Source organism: Pogoniulus pusillus, chromosome 39 (assembly GCF_015220805.1).
Source record: "Pogoniulus pusillus isolate bPogPus1 chromosome 39, bPogPus1.pri, whole genome shotgun sequence".
Taxonomy (NCBI): Eukaryota; Metazoa; Chordata; class Aves; order Piciformes; family Lybiidae; genus Pogoniulus; species Pogoniulus pusillus.
In genome coordinates, this window is record NC_087302.1 from 7,830,290 (window position 1) to 7,853,496 (window position 23,207).

The window sequence follows — 23,207 nt, forward strand, 5'->3', positions numbered from 1 at the left end:
TTGGTTCTGTTTTATTGGGGTTTGGTTCTGTTTTGTTGGGGCTTGGTTCTGTTTTGTTGGGGTTTGGTTCTGTTTTGTTGAGGTTTGGTTCTGTTTTAGTGGGGTTTGGTTCTGTTTTATTGGGGTTTGGTTCTGTTTTGTTGGGGTTTGGTTCTGTTTTGTTGAGGTTTGGTTCTGTTTTGTTGAGGTTTGGTTCTGTTTTGTTGGGTTTTGGTTCTGTTTTGTTGAGGTTTGGTTCTGTTTTGTTGAGGTTTGGTTCTGTTTTGTTGGGTTTTGGTTCTGTTTTGTTGAGGTTTGGTTCTGTTTTGTTGGGGCTTGGTTCTGTTTTGTTGAGGTTTGGTTCTGTTTTGTTGGGGTTTGGTTCTGTTTTGTTGGGGTTTGGTTCTGTTTTGTTGAGGTTTGGTTCTGTTTTGTTGAGGTTTGGTTCTGTTTTGTTGGGTTTTGGTTCTGTTTTGTTGAGGTTTGGTTCTGTTTTGTTGAGGTTTGGTTCTGTTTTGTTGGGTTTTGGTTCTGTTTTGTTGAGGTTTGGTTCTGTTTTGTTGGGGCTTGGTTCTGTTTTGTTGAGGTTTGGTTCTGTTTTGTTGGGTTTTGGTTCTGTTTTGTTGAGGTTTGGTTCTGTTTTGTTGAGGTTTGGTTCTGTTTTGTTGGGTTTTGGTTCTGTTTTGTTGAGGTTTGGTTCTGTTTTGTTGGGGCTTGGTTCTGTTTTATTGGGGTTTGGTTCTGTTTTGTTGGGCTTTTTGTTTCGTTGGGTTTTGGTTTGGTTTTGTTGGGGTTTTGTTGGTTTTGATGGGTTTTGGTTTGCTTAGTTGGGTTTTGGTTTGTTTTGTTGGGGGTTGTATTGGGTTTGATGGGTTTGGTTTTGCTTAGTTGGGTTTTGGTTTGTTTTGTTGGGGGTTTTGTTGGGTTTGATGGGTTTTGGTTTGTTTAGTTGGGTTTTGGTTTGGTTTGTTTGGTTTTGATGGGTTTGGGCTTGCTTAGTTGGGTTTTGGTTTGGTTTGTTGGTTTTTTGTTGGTTTTGATGGGTTTTGGGTTTGCTTAGTTGGGTTTTGGTTTGGTTTGTTTGGTTTTGGTGGGTTTGGGTTTGCTTAGTTGGGTTTTGGTTTGGTTTGTTGAGGTTTTTGTTTGATTTGGTTTGTTTTTTTTTTCCTCTTAGACATCTTTCAACCTCTGATTTCCTGCAGCTGTTCAAATAAAGACCATTTCTTATCTCTCTTCCTGCCCCACCAGCCTGCTTTGGCTATTTTCTTTATTCTTTGATGCTTGGCATCTCTCTTCTGGCCCTGGAGTCAGAGTGGAGTCCCTTAGGTAACTGGATAAGAGGGCAAAGGGATGTGAGCTGCTTTGCTTGGTGGTACCCAGCTGAGCAGGGAAGAGGATGGATCCAGCTCCCTGCATTTCATTATCCACAGAATCATGGAATCGTTGTGGTTGGAAGAGACCTTTCAGATCACCAAGTCCAGTCCCTGGCCCAACACTGCTCAGAGTTTCAGAGTTCCTCCTCACTCACTACGCAGGATTCATGGAGTGGTGCAGGTTGGGAAGGTGCTGAGGGGCCTGGACCATCAATGTGAGGAGCAAAGGCTGAGAGCCCTGGGGCTGAGCCTGCACAAGAGCAGCCCCAGAGGGCATCTGAGTAGTGCTTAGCAAGAGATAAAAGGTGGGGGGCAGGAGGCTAGGGCCAGAGTCTGCTCAGCAGTGCCCAGGAGTAGGGCAAGGGGCAAGGAGCACAAACTGGAGCCCTGAGCAGGAGGAGAAAGTTGTTTGGGGTGAGGGTGCTGGAGCCTGGAGCAGGCTTCCCAAAGAGGCTGTGGAGTCTCCTTGTGTGGAGAGCTTCCAACCCTTCCTGGGCACTGTGCCCCTGGGCAAGCTGTGCCAGTGTCTCACCACTTCTTCATCTCCACCCTCCACCTGCCCTCCCCAGGCTTCAATCCATTCCAACCAGAGCAATTCAACGACTCCATGAGCTGAGGACACACTCTTCAGGGAGGGGGTTCCCCAACATTTCAGCTCACAGCATCCGCTGCAAGAGCTGAGGGCTGAGGAGGCTTCCCTGGTTGATGCCCTGGAGACAAGGGCGGAACCCTGGAGCAGGCTGCTGCAGTCTCCATCCCTGCAGTCACTGCAAACCCACCTGGATGTGTTCCTGTGGGACCTACCCTAACAAACCTGCCTTGGCAGAGGGGAGGGGTTGGACTCAATGATCTCCAGAGGTTCCTTCCACCCTGATCGTTTTCTGGTCCTGTGAAACAAAGAAACAAGACCCCCTCCCGCCCCCTGCTCCTTAGCAGAGATGCTCCTGGCTGGTTCTCATCCCTGCAGCAGGTTGGGATGCGCGGCAGGAGGTGAACTGTTCGCTCAGCTTAGCAGCACCTCCCAGCTCCTCCGAGCTGCAGCATCCTCCCGGGCAGGTTTTCCTCCTCGCAGTCCCTGGCACAGCAGCCACGAGATGGCAGCCCAGGATAGACGTTCCCGGGATAACGACAGCCCTCGGGCAGCGACGGCCCCGACCTGCTTCCCTCTCTCTGCACAGAATCAGAGCTGTGCTGCTGAGGGCCATGGTCCTGTGGTGCCCTGCCAGGGCTGAGCTCCATCAGCCTCCAGCTCTTTCCAGCCTCACTCATGGAATGATGCAGACCAAGACCCATGGAAGGAAGCCTCCCAGGATGCCTCCAGCAGTCCAAGGAGAGGCAACCTGCTCCAGTCAGAGTGTCCTTGCTGGCTGCACACCAGGCCCAGCCTCGGGGTGATGCTGGGGCTGAGGCTTTGCAGCAAACCCGCCCCAGCAGGGCCTGGCACCCTGCTGCTGCTGGCACACTGTGGGCACCAGCTGAGTGCAGCTCCCAGCAGGCTGGGCTGGGGATGGATGGAAGCTGCAGCACAGGAGGCTCCAGCTCAGTACAGGGGAGAACTTCTTGGCTGGAAGGGTCCCAGAGCTCTGACACAGGCTGCCCAGAGAGGCCGTGGAGTGGAGTCTCCTTCTCTGGAGCCTTCCCAGGCCTGTCTGGATGTGTTCCTGAGCTGGACTGGATACTCCTGCTGTGGCAGGGGGCTTGGACTGGATGATGCTGCAGGGATGAGACCTCCAGCACTGCCCTGGGCAGCCTGGGCCAGGCTGGGGCTGGACAAGAGGAGCTCTAAGGGTCCCTTCCAAACTGATGTGAGCTGTGAGTCTGTGCTCACCACTGACAGGCAGGAAAGAAAAAAGCATGGAAAATCAAAGCAGTGGAGAAGGCAAAAGGCAGAAAATAACAGGGGTGGGAAGTAACAAATCAAACGAAGGAAGAAATGAGTGAAATGCTGAAGAGTCCTGCCCGGAGGGGCAGAACAGTTCCTCCTTTACCCCAATTACTGCGGCAGACGCCGGCAAAAAAGAGCACTGAGCAGCAAAGCCACCCCAGGACGCTTCCTTCGTGGCCCTGCAGCCGCCACACGCAGCCCCGGGAGCCTCCCGGGGACGGGACACGTCCTGCGAGCGCAGCAATGAAGCTGGACCGGAGCCTTCGCGTAACGAAGGCTTTTGGCCCTGCGGCGCCGCCGTCCGCCCGCCTCACGTGGGCGACGCCGCTGCCAGCAGCCGCCGGGGAGGGCGGAAGTGTGGGCGCGGGGCCCGGCGGCATGGAGGGGACCCTGGAGCAGCACCTGGAGGACACGTAGGGCCCGGCGGGGCGCTGGGGACGGGGGCAGGGCTGGCCGTGCCCCGCCGGGGCCGGGGGGGGGCGGGGGGCAGCCGGGCCTGGGCCCGCAGGCCGGCGGGGGGGCGGTGCGGTGCGGGCCGGGCACTGAGCGCCGCTGTCTGCCCCGCAGCATGAAGAGCCCTGCCGTGGTGGGCGTCCTCTGCACCGACTCGCAGGGGCTCAACCTGGGCTGTAAGTAACGCGGCGCCGCCGGACACCCCCGCTGGGCAGCGCCGCCGCCGGCCCCACTGCGGAGCACAGGCTGCGGGGAGCGGGGCCTGCCCCACGGACACCCCGGGTGGGGTACAGAGCCCTGCCCCACGGAGAGACCCCGGGTGGGGTACAGAGCCCTGCCCCCACGGACACCCCGGGTGGGGTACAGAGCCCTGCCCCCACGGACACCCCGGGTGGGGTACAGAGCCCTGCCCCACGGACACCCCGGGTGGGGTACAGAGCCCTGCCCCACGGAGACCGCGGGTGGGGTACAGAGCCCTGCCCCACAGAGAGACCCCGGGTGGGGGTACAGAGCCCTGCCCCACGGAGACCCCGGGTGGGGTACAGAGCCCTGCCCCACGGAGACCCCGGGCTGGAGTACAGAGCCCTGCCCCACGGAGACCCGGGGTGGGGGTACAGAGCCCTGCCCCCCACGGAGACCCCGGGTGGGGGTACAGAGCCCTGCCCCCCACAGAGACCCCGGGCTGGGGTACAGAGCCCTGCCCCACAGAGACCCCCGGGTGGGGTACAGAGCCCTGCCCCCACGGAGACCCTGGGTGGGGGTACAGAGCCCTGCCCCACGGAGACCCCGGGTGGGGTACAGAGCCCTGCCCCCCAAGGGACCCCGGGTGGGGGTACAGAGCCCTGCCCCCCAAGGGACCCCGGGTGGGGGTACAGAGCCCTGCCCCACGGAGAGACCCCGGGTGGGGGTACAGAGCCCTGCCCTCGTGGTTCGGGGGCTCCACTGCCCGCACACTTTGAAGCCCTCAGACCCTGCTGGTTTGAGAGCACCAACCTGGGAAGCTGCTGGGAGGGGAAGCCCTCAGCAGGGAGGGATGGGCGCGGGTGGGAGCAGCTCCTCCTGGCCCTGCAACGAGGCTGCTGCTTGCCAAGTGCTGCCCTGGCAGCTGTGGCCGCAGCCAGCACCTCCCTGCCCGGGCAGGCCGCGGCACCCTCTCTGACGAGCACGCTGGAGTCATCTCCGTGCTGGCCCAGCAGGCGGCCAGGCTCACCTCCGACCCCACCGACACGCCCGTGGTGTGCCTGGAGTCCGACACTGGGTGAGTGCCCAGCCCTGGGCTGCCTCTTTGCTCCCCCTTTGCTTCCCCCCCGGATTTGGGGCCCTTCCCAGAATGAGGCAGCAGTGCCCAGGTGGGCAGCAGAGCCAATGGCATCCTGGGCTGGCTCAGGAGCAGTGTGGGCAGCAGGACAAGGGAGGTTCTTGTGCCCCTGTGCTCAGCACTGCTCAGGCCACCCCTGGAGTGCTGTGTCCAGTTCTGGGCTCCTCCATTGCAGAGAGATGTTGAGGTGCTGGAAGGTGCCCAGAGCAGGGCAGCAAGGCTGGGGAGGGGCCTGGAGCACAGCCCTGTGAGGAGAGGCTGAGGGAGCTGGGGGGGTGCAGCCTGCAGCAGAGGAGGCTCAGGGCAGAGCTGATTGCTGCCTGCAGGGAGGCTGTAGCCAGGTGGGGTTGGGCTCTGCTGCCAGGCAGCCAGGGACAGAAGAAGGGGACACAACCTCAAGCTGTGCCAGGGCAGGTCTAGGCTGGGTGTTGTTAGGAAGTTGTTGGCAGAGAGAGTGATTGGCACTGGAATGGGCTGCCCAGGGAGGTGGTGCAGTGCCCATGGCTGGAGGTGTTGAAGCCAAGCCTGGCTGGGCACTGAGTGCCATGGTCTGGTTGGTTGGGCAGGGCTGGGGGCTGGGTTGGGCTGGAGGAGCTTGGAGCTCTCTTCCAGCCTGCTTGGTTCTGTGACTCTATGAATGAGAGCCCTGGAGCAGCTCTTCTTACCTTGAGCTGAGCTGGAGGGTGTGGGGGAAGCTCCATCTCTGGAGCTGTGGGGCCAGGCAGTCACTGCCACAGGCCCTGTGCATTCATTACACAAATGGCAGCTCCAGGAGCTGGACTCCTGTCCAGTTCCCACCCACCTCAGCTCCTCCTCCTCCTCCTCACAGCTGGCTTCTCAAGCACCTCACTTTCCACCTTCTAGGAACATCATGATCCAGAAGCACGACAGCATCACTGTGGCAGTGCACAAGCTGGCATCCTGACCCTCCGGAGCCTGCCCAGCACTTCACTCCCACCTCCAGCCCAGCTCCTCCTCACTGGACAACCAAACTCTCCTCTGCTGCTCCAGTGCAGCCTCTGCTTGTAGAACCAAACCTGGGCTCTTCCTCCTCACAGCTCCTCTGCAGCTATCAGGGTCTTGCCCTCCAGCTCACATCTTGGCACTTGTGCTGCTGAGGGTGGAAGGTGGCTCACAGCCCAGGCTGCTGTGGAGATCAGCTCCTGCAGGGGCTGTGTGTGGCCTGCTTTGTTGGAGCAATCAATAAACGACCTGCAAAAGCAAACCTCTGCTTCTCTTTGTGCTTTGCTTCCTTCCCAAAGCCAAGGGAGGGAACTTCTGCCTGCCCTGTGGCCAGGCACTGGCACAGGCTGCCCAGGGTGGGTGGTGGAGTCCCCATCCTTGGAGGTGTGCAGGAAATGTGTGGCCATGGCACCTGGGGACAGGCTTTAGTGGCAGGGTGGGGTTGGGTTGGTGGCTGGAGTGGATGAGCTGAGAGGTCTCTTCCAAGCCAAACACTTCTGTGATTCACAGGTTGGAAGTCACCCCCAAAAGGCAGCCAGCTGCTGCCCAGCTCCCTGTGCCCTTCCCTGTGTGCCAGTGGGGAGGGAAACAAGGACACAGCCTGGGGCAAAAGATGCCAAGCCCAGGGAGGTGGTGGAGTCACCACAGGTTGCACCAGGTTGGAAGGGTCACCTTGGGTCGTCTGCAGACAGCAGGGGCAGCTCCAGCTGGGTCAGGCTGCCCAGGGCCACATCAGAGCTGATCTTGAGTATCTCCAGGGATGGGGTCTGGGAGCCTCCTCTCTGCACAGCCTGTTCCAGTGTTTCCCTGTGAGGAGCTCCTGATGCCCAACTCCTGCTCCACTGCCACACCATCGCCCCTCACCCTGGCACCACAGGCCCTTGGGCACAGCCCCTGCCCAGCCTGCAGGCACTGAAATGCAGCTCTGAGGTCTGTGGCCAGAGTCACTCTGGGGGACTGCACCAAGGTGAGTTCAGGGAAGCTTCTCCACGAAGCAAACCCACTCAGGGCACTTCTAGGCAATGTTTAGCCTCCCCCTGGGCAAAGGTTCTGTGCCAGTTACTTGGTCACTCTGCCTCGGAGTGAAGGTCAAACCCATGCCTGCCTGGCCCCCACCCGTGCTGTGAGTGGGTGTTGGGAGCCTCATGGTGACCCCAGGCCTCTGTCCCTCTCGGGTCTGAGCATTGGGAATGGTGCTGGGAAACCACCCTGCAGAGGAGCCCTCTCCTTGGAAAGACTCCAGGATGCTTCCCTGGGCCAGGGAGCACAAAGGAGCCCACTCATGGTCCCACAGCTTCCCCTGGCCCCAGGAGGGCTGCTGAGGGTGCCAGGTCGGGCAGGGGCAGCTGCATCAGAGCTGTGTTGACCCAGGAGCTTGTGCATATTTACCACAGGGCACTGAGCCAAGGTAAGCTCTGCTCGGTGCCAGCTCTGCCCTGCTCGATGCCAGCTCTGCCCTGCTCCACTCCTGCTCTGCCCTGCTCGATGCCAACTCTGCCCTGCTCCACTCCTGCTCTGCCCTGCTCGATGCCAACTCTGCCCTGCTCCACTCCAGCTCTGCCCTGCTCCACTCCTGCTCTGCCCTGCTCGATGCCAACTCTGCCCTGCTCCACTCCAGCTCTGCCCTGCTCGATGCCAACTCTGCCTTGCTCCACTCCATCTCTGCTCTGCTTGATGCCAGCTCCCTGCTCCACTCTCTGCTCTGCCCTGCTCCACTCCAGCTCTGCTCTGCTCGATGCCAGCTCTGCCCTGCTGCACTCTCTGCTCTGCCCTGTTCGACTCCAGCTCCGTCCTGCTGCACTCGCAGCTCCACTCCCAGCTCCGCCCTGCTCCAGCTGCTCAGCATCTCAGCTGCAAACCCTGAAGCTTTCCCGACTGCTGCCTCCTCCCTGCCGCAGTTTCCCTGACCGCAGGGCAGAGGCAGGGAGGGCAGCCCAGGCAGGGAGGGCAGCCCAGGCAGGACTGAGATCTGCTCCTCGGTAGCTCCAGGCTTGGCTCCAGTCCACCATTGCCACCTACTGCTCCGCTCAGCGCCTGGCAGGACCCAAGCTCGCTGCCGGAGCTGTTCCCCGCACAGGCTTCCTCTCCTCTCCCCTCCCGAGAGGATTTCTCTCTGCAAGCCTTCGGTTTCCTGCTCCCAGCCGGACAAGGGGAGGGACTCCTGGCGCTGGGGCTCTGAAGTGAGCTCTGCCTCCTCCGGGGAGGAGGAGGAGGTTGGGCTCTGTCCTCTTCGTCCCAGCGTTTGCAGGGCTCCATGTCCTGCTTCAGGGCTTGTCAGGGACCACGGACACCATCCTCACCCTCGCTGGAGGGGACTGAAGGAGCAGAGCTCGGGCTGCCGAGTCAGGCAGGGGCAGTTAGCCCCTGGAGCAGCAGGAGGGAGGATTCTGCAGCATGCAGCAGCAGGAGGGTAAGGAAAAGTTTCAGCTTCATCAGCCCCAACTGCTCCAGGGCCCAGCTGCTCCCTTGGGAAGGATCCTGCCACTGCTGGAGGTGTGGGGTGGGAGAGAGGATGGGAGGGAGATAAGCAGAGAGGGATGGGGCAGGGAGAGCCTCCTGCTGGACCCAGAGAGATGCCAACCCAGCACTGGTGGCACAAACCAACCATCTGCTGCCAGACCCCAGCAAGGAGCTTAGAGCCCCTCCAGGCTGCAGTGGTGCAGTGATGTGGTGGGAAGGAGAAAGGATCTGGCACCAGGCAGCAGCAGGGCACAGAGTTTGGAGCAGGCTTCGTGCACCTCCAGCAGCTCTGCCAGCTGGAGCCAAGGAGCTGAAGGGTTCAGAGGCAGCTGAGGCCTTCCAGGGAGCAGCTTCTGGACTGCAGCAGCCACGGAGCTAAGCACTGACAATGTCCTGGAATTCTCATTGCCAGGGGCAAGGAAGGTGGAAGAGGAGGAGGCTGCAGCAGCCGGGAAGGGCCCAGGGGCTGTGCCCAGGTGGGCATGGGCAGTGGTGCTCCACTTCTTCCTGGTAAGCTCTCCACTGAGCCCTGGGGCTGAGCCTGCACAAGAGCAGCTCCAGAGGGGACCTGAGCTCAATGCTCAGCAAGAGCTAAAGGAGCTGTGGGGGGCAAGAGGCTGGGGCCAAACTCTGCTCAGTGGTGCCCAGGGACAGGCCAGGGGGCAGTGGGCACAGACTGGAGCCCAGGAGGTTCCATGTGAACAGGAGGAGAAAGTTGTTTGTTGTGAGGGTGCTGGAGCCTGGAGCAGGCTGCCCAGAGAGGCTGTGGAGCCTCCTTGTGTGCAGAGCTTCCAACCCCCCTGGGCACTGTGCCCCTGGGCAGGCTGCTGTGGGTGCCCTGCTTGGGCAGGGGCATTGGACTGGATGCTCTCCACAGGTCCCTTCCAACCCCTACCACTCTGTGCTCCTCCAAGAGAAGCTCTGCTGGGTGCCCAGGCAGGGCTGCAGGGGGGAACATTTCACCCTGCTTGCTCCTGGCTGGAGAGCAGCAGCAGCCTGGAGCGGGGAGGGAGGGGGATGGAAGGGGGAAAGGGCACAAAGTGACACCCAGGGAGTTCCACCTCAGCGTGAGGGAATCACAGAACCAGGCAGGTTGGCAGAGAGCTCCAAGCTCCTCCAGCCCAACCTCTCCCCCAGTCCTGCCCAATCACCCAGGCCATGGCACTCAGTGCCCAGCCAGGCTTGGCTTCAGCACCCCCAGCCATGGGCACTGCACCACCTCCCCGGGCAGCCCATGCCAGTGCCAATCACTCTCTCTGGCAAGAAGCCTTCATTGCTGTGTGCTGGCAGAGAGCAGCTGCAGAGGAGGCAGCAGTGCCTAGGTGGGCAGCAGAGCCAATGGCATCCTGGGCTGGCTCAGGAGCAGTGGAGGTGATCAGGACCAGGTTGGGTGAGCAACCTGTGCAGGTGGGAGGTGCCAGGGCTTGAAGCTGGATCTCCATGGTCGCTCCCAGCCCAAGCCACGCCAGGACTCGCTGCTCTTTGACCCAGAGAGGAGCAGCAGAAGGCAAAGCTTTGCCTCCTGCCCGTAGCCTGCAGCACCTCTCACCCCCAGCTGCTGCCCCTCCCCCAGGTCAATGTGCTCGTGATGGGCATGCTGAAGACCTTCGGGATTTTCTTCGTGGCTTTCCAAGAGGATGTGGGAGGCTCCTCGGAGCAGCTCAGCTGGATTGGCTCCATCATGTCCTCCCTGCGCTTCCTGGGGGGTGAGTTGGCATCCCTGAGGCTCCGAGGGGCACTGAGGGTGCCCTGGGCAGCTCTGCAGCCTCCAGCCCTTCCCATGAGGGGCACTGAGGGTGCCCTGGGCAGCTCTGCAGCCTCCAGCCCTTCCCACGAGGGGCACTGAGGATGCCCTGAGCAGCTCTGCAGCCTCCAGCCCTTCCCATGAGGGGCACTGAGGGTGCCCTGAGCAGCTCTGCAGCCTCCAGCCCTTCCCACGAGGGGCACTGAGGGTGCCCTGGGCAGCTCTGCAGCCTCCAGGAGGTGTTCCAGGCTGGCTTGGATGTGCTGCTTGGGGAGATGGTTTGAGCTGAGCCTGGTTGAGGAGGGTTCTAGGCTGGGCCTGGTGTGCAGCCAGCAGGGACACCCTGACTGGAGCAGGTTGCCTCTCCTTGGACTGCTGGAGGCATCCTGGGAGGCTTCCTTCCATGGGTCTTGGTCTGCATCATTCCATGAGTGAGGCTGGAAAGAGCTGGAGGCTGATGGGGCCCAGCCCTGGCAGGGCACCACAGGACCATGGCCCTCAGCAGCACAGCTGCAGGGCTCTGAACCCCCCCCAGGGGTGAGGACTCCACCACTGCCCTGGGCAGCCTGGGCCAGGCCTTGGCAACCCTCAAGGGGCAGGAATTGTTCCTCATGGCCAACCTGGCCCCCATAGGGCACCTGGAAGCCATCTCCTGCTGCCTGGTGCTGCTCTGGCAGGGGGGGTTGGGCTCGATGAGCTCTTTGGGTCCCTTCCAACCCCTGACCTCCTCTGTGTGACCCTGAGGGGCTCTGCCAGCCTGGGTGCTTCTGTGGGGCTGTGTCAGGCAGCAGGCTCAGGGCACCTGCAGCTCTGCCTCCTCCTCCTCCTCCTGCCCTGCTCCCAGGGCACAAAGCAAAGTCTCTCAGGCACTCACCTGCCAGTGCTGGGCTAAGGTTGGACTTAACCTTCAAATCCTCTTCCAACCAAAGCAATTCCACAATGAACCCATCCCCAACTTGGCACCTCCCCAGGGGGGCTCCTCAGCCCCTCCCTGCAGATGCAGAGACCCCAGGGCCAGCTCCAGCAGCATTTGCCACCTTCAGCCCAAGCCTTCTCTCTCCTTTGCAGCCCCACTGGTGGCCGTGGTCTGCAGGAGGCTGGGGGAGAGGCTGACCTCCATCCTGGGGACTGGCCTGGTGGCAGGAGGCTGCCTGCTCAGCACCCAGGCCACCAGTGTGCCCTTCCTCTGCATCTCCATGGGGCTCCTCCTGGGTGAGTGGGGCAGAGCTTCTCCTGTGCATGCTGAGCAGAAGCAGCTCCTTCAGCATCCTTGGTGCTGAACGGTGCCACAGCCAGCTGGCAGCTGGCACAGGGGCAGTGCTGTGCCCCAGGGAGCAGTGCTGGGCACAGTCCTGTTTAGTATCTTCATTGATGACCTGGAGCAGGGGATTGAGTCCAGCAGCAGTGAGTTTGCAGCTGGCACCAAGCTAGGAGCAGCTGTGGAGCTGCTGGAGGGGAGCAGAGCCCTGCAGAGGGACCTGGCCAGGCTGCATGGGTGGGCAGAGGCCAAGGGGATGAGACTGAACAAGGCCAAGTGCAGGCTCTCCTGCCCTGCCCTGGGGCTGTTGGAGACTACCTGGAGGGACACTGCAGAGGCTGCTGCTGGGCTCTGCTCACAGGGAGCCGCAGGCAGCACAAGGGGGAATGGCCTCAGGCTGAGGAGGTTCAGATTGGACACCAGGAGAGAGTGGTCAGGGACTGGGGTGAGCTGCCCAGGGGGGTGCTGGAGCCCCCCAGCCTGGCTGTGCTCCAGGGTGGTTTGGATGTGGTGCTTGGGGCTGTGGGTCGAGATGAACGCTGCAGAGCAGGGCTCTGGGCTGGGCTTGGTGCTGCCCAGGGGCTGTGCCAGCCTGGGGGATTCTGTGCCTCTGTGACCTCCCTCCCTGCCCTCCCCCAGGGCTGGGCTTTGCCTGCCTGTACCAGGCAGCTGCGGTGCTGACCGCCAGGAGCTGCGGGGCCAGGTTGGGCTTCGCCAGCGCCGTGGCTCGCTCCGGGATGGGGCTGACCTTCCTCATGGCTCCCTTCACCCAGCTCCTCCTCCACGCCTACGGCTGGCAAGGTGAGAACAGCTCCCAGCGACTCCAACTCAGCAACCTTAAGAGGGTGCTTGAGGAGGTCCTGCCAGGGTAAGAGGCTCTGGAGCCCCTGGGAAGAGTTTGGGGACATCCTGGTAGTGCTGAGGGGCCTGGAGCAGCTCTGGCAGGAGCAGAGGCTGAGCCCTGGGGCTGAGCCTGCAGGAGAGCAGCCCCAGAGGGGAGCTGAGCAGTGCTCAGCAAGAGCTGAAGCAGCTGTGGGGGCAAGAGGCTGGGGCCAGGCTCTGCTCAGTGGTGCCCAGGGCCAGGCCAAGGGGCAGTGGGCACAGACTGGAGCCCAGGAGGAGAAAGTTGTTTGGTGTGAGGGTGCTGGAGCCTGGAGCAGGCTGCCCAGAGAGGCTGTGGAGCCTCCTTGTGTGCAGAACTTCCAACCCCCCTGGGCAAGCTGCTGTGGGTGCCCTGCTTGGGCAGGGGGGGTTGGGCTGGGTGAGCTCCAGAGGCCCCTTCCAGCCTCCACCACGCTGGAATTCTGTGATCCCAGAGGCAGCTCTGGAGTTGTTGCCTGTACCACAGCTGCAGCTGCACAAAGCTCCTGCAGGACATCTCCTGGCAGAGCTTTCTCCATGCTCAGTGCCAGCTGCACCCTGTTCCACACAGATCCTCTCCTACTCCTCCTCCCTTCCCACACCATCTTCTCTCTTCCCCCAGGCACCCTCCTGATCTTTGGGGGCATCATGCTGAACCTGGTCCCCTCCAGCATGCTGCTGAGACCTGCCAGCACCCAGCCCCCTCCGCGCTGCTCCGCTGCCCGCCCGGCAGAGAGGGATCCAGAAAGCCCTGATGGATGCTTAGGTGAAACCTCTCCCAGGGAAGCAGAGCTCCAGAGCCCTCAGGACCCTCCCTCCAGGCAAGGGCTGCTGCTGTGCCAGGGCAGAGATGCCACTGGCCCAGTAGGAAGGCTGCAGACAGCCCCCACGGAGAGAGGCGCAGCAGAGAGAGCCACCAAGGCCCAGGGCAGCTCCAGCCCCCTGCCAGCAGCTGCCAAAGACAATCCACAGCCTCTCCTCGACCTCTCCCCACTGAAGGATCCTCTCTTTGGCATCTTCACCTGGTCCTTCTTCTTCAGCCACTTGGCCTACTTCGTGCCCTCCTTCCACCTGGTGCCCCGAGCCCGGACGCTGGGCATCGGCAGCATGGACGCCTCCTACCTCATGGCAGTGGCAGGTGGGGCACAGGAGGCTTCTGAAGCTCATTTCTAACCACAAGGACGCCAAAGAGGAAGGAAAAGCAACACAAAGCTTGCCCAGAAACAGTCCCCAAGCACTCACAGCTTCACAGGGCTGCAAGGGACCCTCCAAGGGCTTCTTGTCCAACCCCCTGCAGGGACCCTCCAAGGGCATCTTGTCCAGCCCCCTGCAGGGACAGCTCCAACCAGCTGGGAGAGGGGAGACTGAGAGTGGAGATGAGGAAGAAATGATTGAGTGAGGGTGGGGAGAGACTGGCACAGGTCGAGGGTGGTGAGAAACTGGCACAGGGGTCCCTGCCCCTGGCAAGAGGCTGGCACTGGAGGAGCTCTAAGAAGCCTTCCAACCCAACCCATTCTGTGAGTCCAAAGCCCCAGAGGTGAAGCAGCAGCTCTGAGCTCAGTCACCATCAAGTATTTTATTGCATAAAAGAGTATTTCTCTTCCCCCCTTCTCCACTGCTGTTAGGATCAAGGGGATGGAGCTGCTGTGGCAGCAGTGAGGTTGATGAAGAGGAAGCACACAGCAAGGTCTCAGGGGACAGGCAGCACTCCTCTGGCCTTCAGCTCGTGACAACAGATGGGAAAAGGTCAAAAGGCCAAAGGGCCAAAAGTTTGGGGAGCCTCCAAACAGTGCTGGGGTCCTGCTGGCCTTTGCCTCACGATGGAAACCAAACCTGAGAGCAGATTTCCTCTGAAGGCTTCGCTGCTGCCCTTCACAGCTCTCTCCTGAGCTCTCTCCCTCCTCACTGAAGAGTCCTCTAAGGGAGAGTTCTCTCCTCAGCTTTCTCTCTCCTCCCTCTCTACTGCAGGTTCCTCTAAGGGACATTTCTCTCCTGATCTTTCTCTCTCTCCTTTCTTCTCCTTGGAGCTTCTTTCAAGGTGCAAAGCCCTGAATGACCTTTTCCAGCCCACTCTAGGTGCCCCCAGAGGCACCAAGGGAAATAAAAGGACAAACCAAGCAGCAGCAATATTACAGCAGCCTAAAAAACACCTCCCTGGAGCTCCTCAGCTCTTCGAGTCCTTTGGGAGCAGAGGGTGGCACTGGGGCTGGAACTGGGTGGCACTGGGATGGAAGTCCTTTGTCTGAGGCTGTGAACTCCCCTTCCCCCTCCAGGCATCACAGAGACCCTGAGCCAGCTGCTCTCAGGCTGGATTGCTGACCAGAACTGGACCAAGAAGTATCACTACCATGTGGCTTACCTTGTCCTCAGTGGCATCACCAACCTGCTCTGCCCTCTGGCCACCACCTTCCCCTTGCTCATGACCTACGTCGTGGCCTGTGCCATCTTCTGTGGTGGCTTCATGGCTCTGGTCCTCCCTGTGCTGGTGAGTAGAGGTCCCAGAGAAGAGCTGCAGAGGGAGCAAATCCCAGCAGAGTTCCAGGCTGGAAGCCCTGGGTGAAGCTGAATGGCTCCTGCATGGCCTGGCCAGGAACCTCCTGCAGCTGAGCCAGGGCAAGGGCAGGAGCAGCCTCCTGCAGCAGCACAGCTGAGGGGGGACCTGCTGCAGAGCAGCTCCAGGCCCTGGGGGTGCTGGGGGGGCAACAACTGCCCAGGAGCCAGCAAAATGCCCTCAGGGCCAAGCAGGCCAATGGACTCCAGCATCAACCTGGGCCAGGCCTTCCCAGCTCTCAAGGCACAGAAACTGTTCCTCAGGAGGCAACTTCAGGACATTTCTCCCCCCAGGGAGGGGAGACCAACCCCAGCCTGGCTCCAACCTCCCTTCAGGGGGTTGCAAAGAGCCAGAAGGTCTCCCCTCAGCCTCCTCTGCTCCAGGCTGAAGCCCTCAGCTCCAGCACTGCCCTGGGCAGCCTGGGCCAGGCCTGGGCAAGCCTCAAAGGGCAGAAATTGTTCCTCATGGCCAACCTGAACCTGCCCTGGGGCAGCCTGAGGCCATTTCCTCTCATCCTCTCCCTTGTTCCTTGGGAGATCAACCCCAGCTGGCTGCAGCCTCCCCTCAGGCAGCTGCAGAGAGCACTGAGGTCTCCTCTCAGCCTCCTCCAGGCTGAACCCCCCCAGCTCCCTCAGCTCCTCCTCCCCAGCCCTGCTCCCCAGACCCTTCCCCACCTTTCTTGCCCTTCTCTGGACCTGCTGCAGCCTCTCAATATCCTCCTGAGAGTGCCCAAAACTGACCCCAGGATTCCAGCTGTGGCCTCTGAAGTGGCCAAGAGGACAATCCCTGCCCTGCTCCTGCTGCCCACACTGTGGCTGCTCCAGGCCAGGCTGCTGATGCCCTTCTTAGTCCCCTGGGCACAGCCTGGCTCAGAGTTGGCACTGATCAACAGCTACCCCAGACCTCTCTCTCCCTCTGGGCACTGCCAGGAGCTCAGGCACCACTGACCCTTTGCTTTCCCTAACAGGTGGATCTGGTGGGGGTGCAGAAGCTCCACAGCTACCTGGGCTTTGCTGCCTTCTTTGCTGGGTTTGCAGCCATTGGAGGACCTCCCCTGGCAGGTAAACACTTCCCTCTCACACAGCAGGTACCCACCACAAGCATCCAAGGGTAGAACTTGCTCCTAGCTCCCCTCCTGCTTCTTCTCTCTAAGCAGGAGGAGAAAAGAGAGGAGCTCAGAAATGAGGCTGCAGAGGCAGGCAAGGATTTTGCTGAAGGAGGGGGAGGAGATCTGCAAACCCCCAGCTAAGAGCTTGGAAAAGAGAGATTTGGGACAAGGGTTGGGAGTGCCAGGACAGGGAGAGTGGTTTTGAGCTGGCAGAGTGGACAGGAGGAGGAAATGCTTTAGAGTGAGGATGGTGAGACCCTGGCACAGGTTGGGGGTGGTGAGACCCTGGCACAGGCTGCCCAGGGAGGTTGTGGAGCACAGAATCACCCAATGTGATCAAAGATCAAAGATCACATTGGGTGATTCTGTGCTCCACAACCTCCCTGGAGATGTTCAGTACCAGGCTGGATGAGGCCCTGAGCAACCTGTGCTGGTGGGAGGTGTCCTTAACCCTTTGGTTCCTCCCAACCCATTTTAGGACTCTAAGTGCCCAAAAGCAGAGGTTTGAGTCACTCCTTTGGTAGCCTGGAACTAAACCTAACCCAAATACAGCCAGAAAAGAGACTCACCTGCAAACCTGCTGAACCTGGAAGCTGAAGGCAGTTGGCCTGGCTCAGGTTGAAAGGTTTTGAAGGTTCCTTCACAGCAAATCCTCTGCCAGATGCTGAAGAAGCCCAAAGGCAGAACAAACCCTCCCTTGGTGAGCCATGAACAGCAAGCTAAGGAGGGAAGAGCACTTTGGGTGGCCTTGAGCAGGGCAAATCAGGAGCTCCAGCTGGAAGGAGAGAGAACAAACCATGGAATCCCAGTTAGAAAGCACATCCCAGCCCCCAGCAGCAGCCCCCCCGCAGGCACCAACCAAACAGCCTCCAGCAGGCACCCACCAGCAGCTCCCCAGCCCTTGCCCACAGTCCCTCCCCAGCTCTCCTGCAGCTCCTTCAGCCTGCTCTGAGCTCTCCCTGGAGCCTTCTCCTCTCCAGGCTGCACAGCCTCAGACTCTCCCAGCCTGTCCCATAGGGGAGGTTCTGCAGCCTCTCAGCATCTCCATGGCCTCCTCTGGACCCTCTCCAGCAGCTCCAGGTCCTTGTGCTGGTGGCCCAGAGCTGGAGGCAGTGCTGCAGGTGAGGGCTGAGCAGAGCAGAGCTGAATCCCCTCCCTGTGCTGCTGCTCCCCTGCTCTGGCTGCAGCCAGCACTCAGCTGCCTCTGGGCTGCCAGCAACCAGTGCTGGCTGCTGGGCACTTTGGCACCTACTGAGACCCCCAAGGCCTTCTCCTCCACTGCTCACCCAGCCTGGATCTGTGCTTGGCACTGCCCTGCCCCAGCTGCAGGAGCCTTGCCCTTGCTGAACCTCATGAGCTTGCCTTGGGTCCACCTCTGCAGCCTGCCCCAGTCCCTCTGTCCTGTACACCTCAGAGATGCCTCCAGAAGAGCTTCATCTTACCCCAGCAGCAGCTCTGGCTTGGCTGCAGACCCACCTCAGCAGCCCCCAGCAGCACACCTGGGAGCAGGGGAAGGTTTTTAATGCAGCACTCCCAACACTTTGGGTAGGTTTGATCCCAAGAGAGGAATTCTCCTCCCTCCCCTTTAAAAGAATCATTCTTGAGACACAAACCTGCTGGAACCAACCCAGACACCTGGAGGGCACTTGGAGAGGTGACCTCAGCCCCTCGGGCTTGGTGGGACTCAGCTTTCTTCTTCCCTTCTCAGTGCTCACAAAGCAGTTCCCGTCCAGCTCCTGGCCTGGGATCTCTCCCAGCAGAGGTGGATCTGGAGCTGCTGAGAAGGCAAAGCTGGAGAGAGGAGGAGTTTGCAGCCCAGATGTTCAACCACCACATGCAGGTCATGGCCACAGCCCCAGGGGCTGCTGCTGGGAGAGATTCCCCTCCCCCCCCCCCCCCCTCCCCCTTTAAATAAGAGGCAAAGGAAAGAAAAGCAAACCCAGAGGTGGGCTTCAACCCAGCCACAGCTCCACTGCAGGGCAAACCCAACTCCACGCCCAGCAACACAGTAAAGTCCACTCCAGGGATCCAAAACCTCCACGGATCCAACTAAACCCCCACTCCCAGGATCAAATTAAGGCCCTCCAAGGATCCCACTCCAAAGGATCCAGCGAAATCCCAACCCAAGGATCAAAAAACTCCATGGATCAGATTAAACTCCGCTCCCAGGAGCAAATCAGACCCAACTCCAGGGGTCAAATTCAACCCCACTCCAAGGATCCCACTCCCAGGACCAAAATAAGCCCCTCCAAGGATCCCACTCCAAAGGATCAAGTTAAACCCCACCCCAGGGATCAAACCAAACCCCACCCCAGGGATCCCACTCCAAAGGATCAAGCTGAACTCCATTCCAAGGATTCCATTCCAGAGGATCAAGTTAAACTCCACTCCTAGGATCAGAAAAATCCATGGATCAAATTAAACCCCACCCAAAGAATCCCACTCCAGGGCTCAATTAAACCCCACTCCCAGGATCAAATTAAACCCCTACAGGGATCCCACTCCAGGGCTCCCACTGAACCCCACTCCAGGGCTCCCATCGAACCCCACTCCAGGGCTCCCATCAAACCCCACTCCAGGGCTCCCATCAAACCCCACTCCAGGGCTCCCATCAAACCCCACTCCAGGGCTCAGGAGAAGTCACCCTAGGAAGACCAAAGGTTTACCTGCTCTGGCACAGGTCCTGCTGGGTGCCAGCAGCGGTGCCAGCAGGAGGCACAGGAAGAGTGAAGCTGATTACAGCCAGCACCTAAGGCATTCTCTAGAGCAGAGCCCAAATCAGCCTCTGCTCCCCACCCAGCTCCCCGCAGAGGGAGCTTACTGCCCAGCTGAACACTGACCTGCAGCTCTCACCGGCTCCTTCCCCTGCAGGCTGGCTCTATGACCGCACCCGGACCTACGCCTGCTCCTTCCTCCTCGCCGGAGCCTGTGCCCTCCTCTCCCCTCTCTCTTTCTTCTTGGAGCCTTCAGCCCGAAAATGGAAGCAAAGAAAACAAACAACGAGAATAAGGCAGCCTGAGTGATGGCTCCAGGCTGAGCTCGGCAGGCCTGGGGCTGGCAGCAGGCAAGGATGGTCCTGGGGCAGGGCTGGGAGAGGATCAGCACCAGGAGAGGATCTGCACCGAGAGAGGATCTGCTCTGGGAAACAACAGCAGCAAAGTAAGAACAGAGATTTGTGTCCTAGAATGGCTCAGGTTGGAAGGGCCCTCAGAGATCATCCACTCCAAGCTCCCTGCCACGACCACAGATGCCTCCGAGCTGGCCCAGGGATGCCTCCGAGCTGGCCCAGGGATGCCTCCGAGCTGGCCCAGGGATGCCTCCGAGCTGGCCCAGGGATGCCTCCGAGCTGGCCCAGGGATGCCTCCGAGCTGGCCCAGGGATGCCTCCGAGCTGGCCCAGGGATGCCTCCGAGCTGGCCCAGGGATGCCTCCTCTTGACCAGCTCCAGGGATGGGCACTGCACCACCTCCCCGGGCAGCCCATGCCAATGCCAACCACTCTTGCTGTGAAGAACTTCTTCCTAACAAGGAACCTGCCCTGGCACAGCCTGGGGCTGTGTCCCCTTGTTCTGTCCCTGGATGTCTGGCAGAAGAGAGCAACCCCCACCCAACCTGGCCCTGGGCACCCCCAGGCAGAAGGCAGCCACAGCCTCCCTGGGCAGCCTGTGCCAGGCTCTCACCACCCTCACACTCAACAGCTTCTCCCTCAGCTCCACTCTCAGCCTGCTCTGCCTCAGCTCCAAACCATTCCCCCTTGGCCTGGCTCAGACTCCCTCAGCCAAAGTCTCTCTGCAGCCTTCCTGCAGGATCCCTTCAGGCACTGCCAGCAGCTCTGAGGTGCCCCTGGAGCCTTCTCCTCTGCAGGCTGCACCCCCCCAGCTCCCTCAGCCTGAGCTCACAGCAGAGCTGCTCCAGCCCTTGGGTCACCTTTGTAGCCTCCTCTGGCCTCACTCCAAGAGTTCTGTGTCCTTCTTGTGATGGGGGCAGCAGAGCTGGACATGGTGTTAGAGGAGAGGTCTGAGCAGAGCAGAGGGCAGCTGCCAGATGCAGTTTGCCTACCCAGACATGAGTCCTGCAGGAGTGATTAAAGCCAACTGAGAAATAAGAGAGAGCCTGAAGCATTCTTTGATGGGCAAAGAACCAAATCCTGGATGCCAGATGGCCACAGGCTTCACCTGGGCTGCACCTGAGCTGTGGCTTTCTGTGTCTTGGAGTCACAGAATGGGTTGGGTTGGAAGAGACCTCAAAGCTCAGCCAGCTCCAGACCCCTGCCAGGGGCAGGGACACTTCCCACCAGCACAGGTTGCTTGAGGACTCATCCAGCCTGGTCCTGAGCATCTCCAGGGAGGTTGTGGAGCACAGAAGCACCCAATGTGATCTTTGATCTTTGATCACATTGGGTGCTTCTGTGCTCCACAACCTCCCTGGGCAACCTGTGCCAGTGTCTCACCGCCCTCAACCTGTGCCAGTCTCTCCCCACCCTTCATGGGGAAGAATTTCATCCTGATGTCTGACCTCAATCCAACTTCTCCCAGCTCAAAGTCACTGTCCCTGTCCTGGCACTCCCAACCCTTGTCACAAGTCCCTCCCCAGCTCTCCTGGAGTCTCTTCATCTCCTGGAAGGCAGCTCTGAGGTCTCCCTAGAGCCTTCTCTTCTCCAGGCTGCACAGTCCCAACTCTCTTCTCAGGGTTCCTGCCCTCCCATCATCTTCCTGACCCTCTTACCTCAGATTTAACCCCCAATGTTCACTCCAGCAGCTCAGCAGCAGCCCCAGAGCAGCTTCCCCAGCCAGCCAAGAGAGCAAAGCTGACTCACCTCTTGGTAAGAGGCAGCCAAGAGCCTCCAGGGTGCCAAAGCACAGCAGGAGATGTTAGCTTAGGTCTGCTCAGAGAAGGAGAATCAGCCCTGGGGAGGGCACAGAGAGGTGAGGGTCACACTTCCATGAGGATACAGAGTGCAGCTGTCCCACAGGACTCTCTTCTCCAGCCAGCAGGAGGCTGCCCCATGGCTGCTCCATCTCCTGGGCACAGCACAGAGCACCTGGAAGCCAAACCAGTGGTGATTAAGGGCAGCAGCACAGCACAACTCACCCCCAGCTCCTCTCCTGCCCAGCCTCCCAGACACAGCATGGGTGGGAAAGGATCTCAAAGCTCATCCAGTGCCAACCTCCTGCCAGGGGCAGGGACACATCCCACAGCCCAGGCTGCTCAGGGCCTCATCCAGCCTGGCCTTGAACACCCCCAGGGAGGAGGCAGCCACAGCCTCCCTGGGCAGCCTGTGCCAGGCTCTCCTCACCCTCACTGCCAGGAATTTCTGCCTCCTCTCCACTCTCCCTCTGCCCTTTCCCAGCTCAGAGTCACTGTCCCTGTCCTGCTACTCCCAGCCCTTGTCCCAAGTCCCTCCCCAGCTCTCCTGGAGCTCCTTCAGCTGCTGCAGGCTGCTCTGAGCTCTCCCTGGGGCCTTCCACTCTCCAGGCTGCACAGTCCCAAACTCTCCCAGCCTGTCCCACAGGGGAGGTTCTGCAGCCTCTGAGCATCTTGGCGGCCTCCTGGGCTGGCAGTGCCCACTGCTGGCTCATGCCCAGCTTCTCACCCACCAGCCCTTTTCCACAGGGCTGCTCTCAGCCCCAGCCTGGACTGGGACCAAGGACTGCCCTGACCCAGGTACAGGACCTTGCACTTGGCCTTAGTGAACATCACAGCATTCTGCTCAGCTCCAGCACTGCCCTGGGCAGCCTGGGCCAGGCCTGGGCCAGCCTCAAAGGGCAGAAATTGTTCCTCATGGCCAACCTGAACCTGGCTTGGGGCAGCCTGAGGCCATTTCCTCTCATCCTCTCCCTTGTTCCTTGGGAGATCAACCCCAGCTGGCTGCAGCCTCCCCTCAGGCAGCTGCAGAGAGCACTGAGGTCTCCTCTCAGCCTCCTCCAGGCTGAACCCCCCCAGCTCCCTCAGCTCCTCCTCCCCAGCCCTGCTCTCCAGACCCTTCCCCACCTCTGGTGCCCTTCTCTGGACCTGCTGCAGCCTCTCCATGTCCTTCTGAGAGGGCCCAAAACTGATCCCAGGATTCCAGCTGTGGTCTCCCCAGTGCTGAGCCCAGGGGGACAATCCCTGCCCTGCTCCTGCTGCCCACACTGTGGCTGCTTCAGGCCAGGCTGCTGGTGCCCTTCTTGCCCCCCCGGGCACAGCCTGGCTCACCTCCACCTGCTGCCACCCAACCCCCCCCAATGGGCACCACCAGCCTTAGCCATCTGCACTCATTCTGTACCTGGCTCTAGCTCAGATCTGCTCTCATCAGAAGAGGCTGAGGAACTCTGGAGTGCCTGGAATGGGAAACTGCTCCCAGCTGCCCTGCAGAGTCCTGGCATCAGGCTGGGAGGTGGCAGAGGAATCTTCAAGCCTCTGTCCCAGCAAGGGGGCAGGCTCAGGGTGACATCTGCTGGGCAGCCACAGTCCCCTCACGCCTCGGGCTGGGAAGGGAAGCACAGAAGAGAAGGTTGAGCTCTCCTGGCAGCTCTGAAAGCCAAAAGCTTTTCTTCCCTGGCAAAAGAGACCTGAGAGAAACCAAAGAGCAGCACTGCTGGCAACAGCTGCCCCGAGGAAGGGTCTGGGGCATTGTTTCTCCCATCCCATTGAAGTCAGCTTGCAAACCACCTCCTGAAGCCAGCCTGAGACAGCAAAGGGCAGCAGAGGCTGCCTGGAGGGAGGCAGAAGCAGAGGCTGCTGCAGCACAACCGAGCCTAAGGCTGTCATAACCTCCTGCCAGTCCCCTTCCTGCCTGCTCCCTGGGCAGCCCCAGGGCAGAGATGAGCTCAGAAGGATCCCCAGCAGAAGCTGCAGCCTGCTGCTGCCTGCCCAGGCCTCGCTGCTGCAGCAGCAGAGCTCTGCACTGCCTCCTGCCTGCACCTCTGCACCGGCAGCAACCACGGGAGGGCTCAGAAGGGAGCTGGGATCACTGCTCCAGCACCCCCCCGGCAGGGACACCTCCCAGCGGGGCTGGAGGAGGCTGAGGGGAGACCTCCTGGCTCTCTGCAGCTCCCTGAAAGGAGGCTGGAGCCAGCTGGGGTTGGGCTCCTGGTGCCAGTAACAGGTGACAGGAGGGGAAACAGCCTCAAGCTGCACCAGGGGAGGTTCAGGAGAAGAAACTTCTTGCCTGGAGGGTTCACTCCTCAGCCCTGGAGGTGTTTAAAAGGCACAGAGCTGCGGTGCTGAGGGCCATGGCTCAGCACAGCCTCGGCAGAGTTGGCTCCTGGAGGCTC

The 23,207-nt window shown here is 60.4% G+C and overlaps 2 protein-coding genes and 1 long non-coding RNA gene across 4 annotated transcripts; 2 read left to right on the forward strand and 1 right to left on the reverse strand.

Moving 5' to 3' along the window:
- The first annotated feature begins 3,518 nt into the window (after nucleotides 1-3,518).
- Nucleotides 3,519-6,233, forward strand: LAMTOR5 (late endosomal/lysosomal adaptor, MAPK and MTOR activator 5). The gene is made up of 4 exons (XM_064173615.1): nucleotides 3,519-3,650; nucleotides 3,805-3,866; nucleotides 4,831-4,948; nucleotides 5,873-6,233. The coding sequence occupies exons 1-4, from the start codon at nucleotides 3,616-3,618 to the stop codon at nucleotides 5,931-5,933; spliced, it is 276 nt and encodes a 91-aa protein (XP_064029685.1). The 5' UTR covers nucleotides 3,519-3,615; the 3' UTR covers nucleotides 5,934-6,233.
- Nucleotides 6,234-8,354: 2,121 nt separating this feature from the next.
- Nucleotides 8,355-18,976, forward strand: SLC16A4 (solute carrier family 16 member 4). The gene is made up of 9 exons (XM_064173710.1): nucleotides 8,355-8,381; nucleotides 8,844-8,941; nucleotides 10,005-10,137; nucleotides 11,244-11,387; nucleotides 12,073-12,234; nucleotides 12,917-13,432; nucleotides 14,568-14,779; nucleotides 15,813-15,906; nucleotides 18,825-18,976. The coding sequence occupies exons 1-9, from the start codon at nucleotides 8,366-8,368 to the stop codon at nucleotides 18,974-18,976; spliced, it is 1,527 nt and encodes a 508-aa protein (XP_064029780.1). The 5' UTR covers nucleotides 8,355-8,365.
- On the reverse strand, nucleotides 14,725-18,946 carry LOC135191421 (uncharacterized). 2 transcript variants are annotated; one of them, XR_010308817.1, is made up of 4 exons: nucleotides 18,794-18,946; nucleotides 16,523-18,343; nucleotides 15,849-15,993; nucleotides 14,725-14,803 (listed from the first exon to the last, which is right to left on the reverse strand). It is a non-coding gene; the product is annotated as an uncharacterized LOC135191421 (long non-coding RNA). The 2 variants fall into 2 exon arrangements; XR_010308816.1 differs by lacking the exon at nucleotides 14,725-14,803 and having other exon boundaries at nucleotides 15,519-15,993.
- Nucleotides 18,977-23,207: the final 4,231 nt, after the last annotated feature.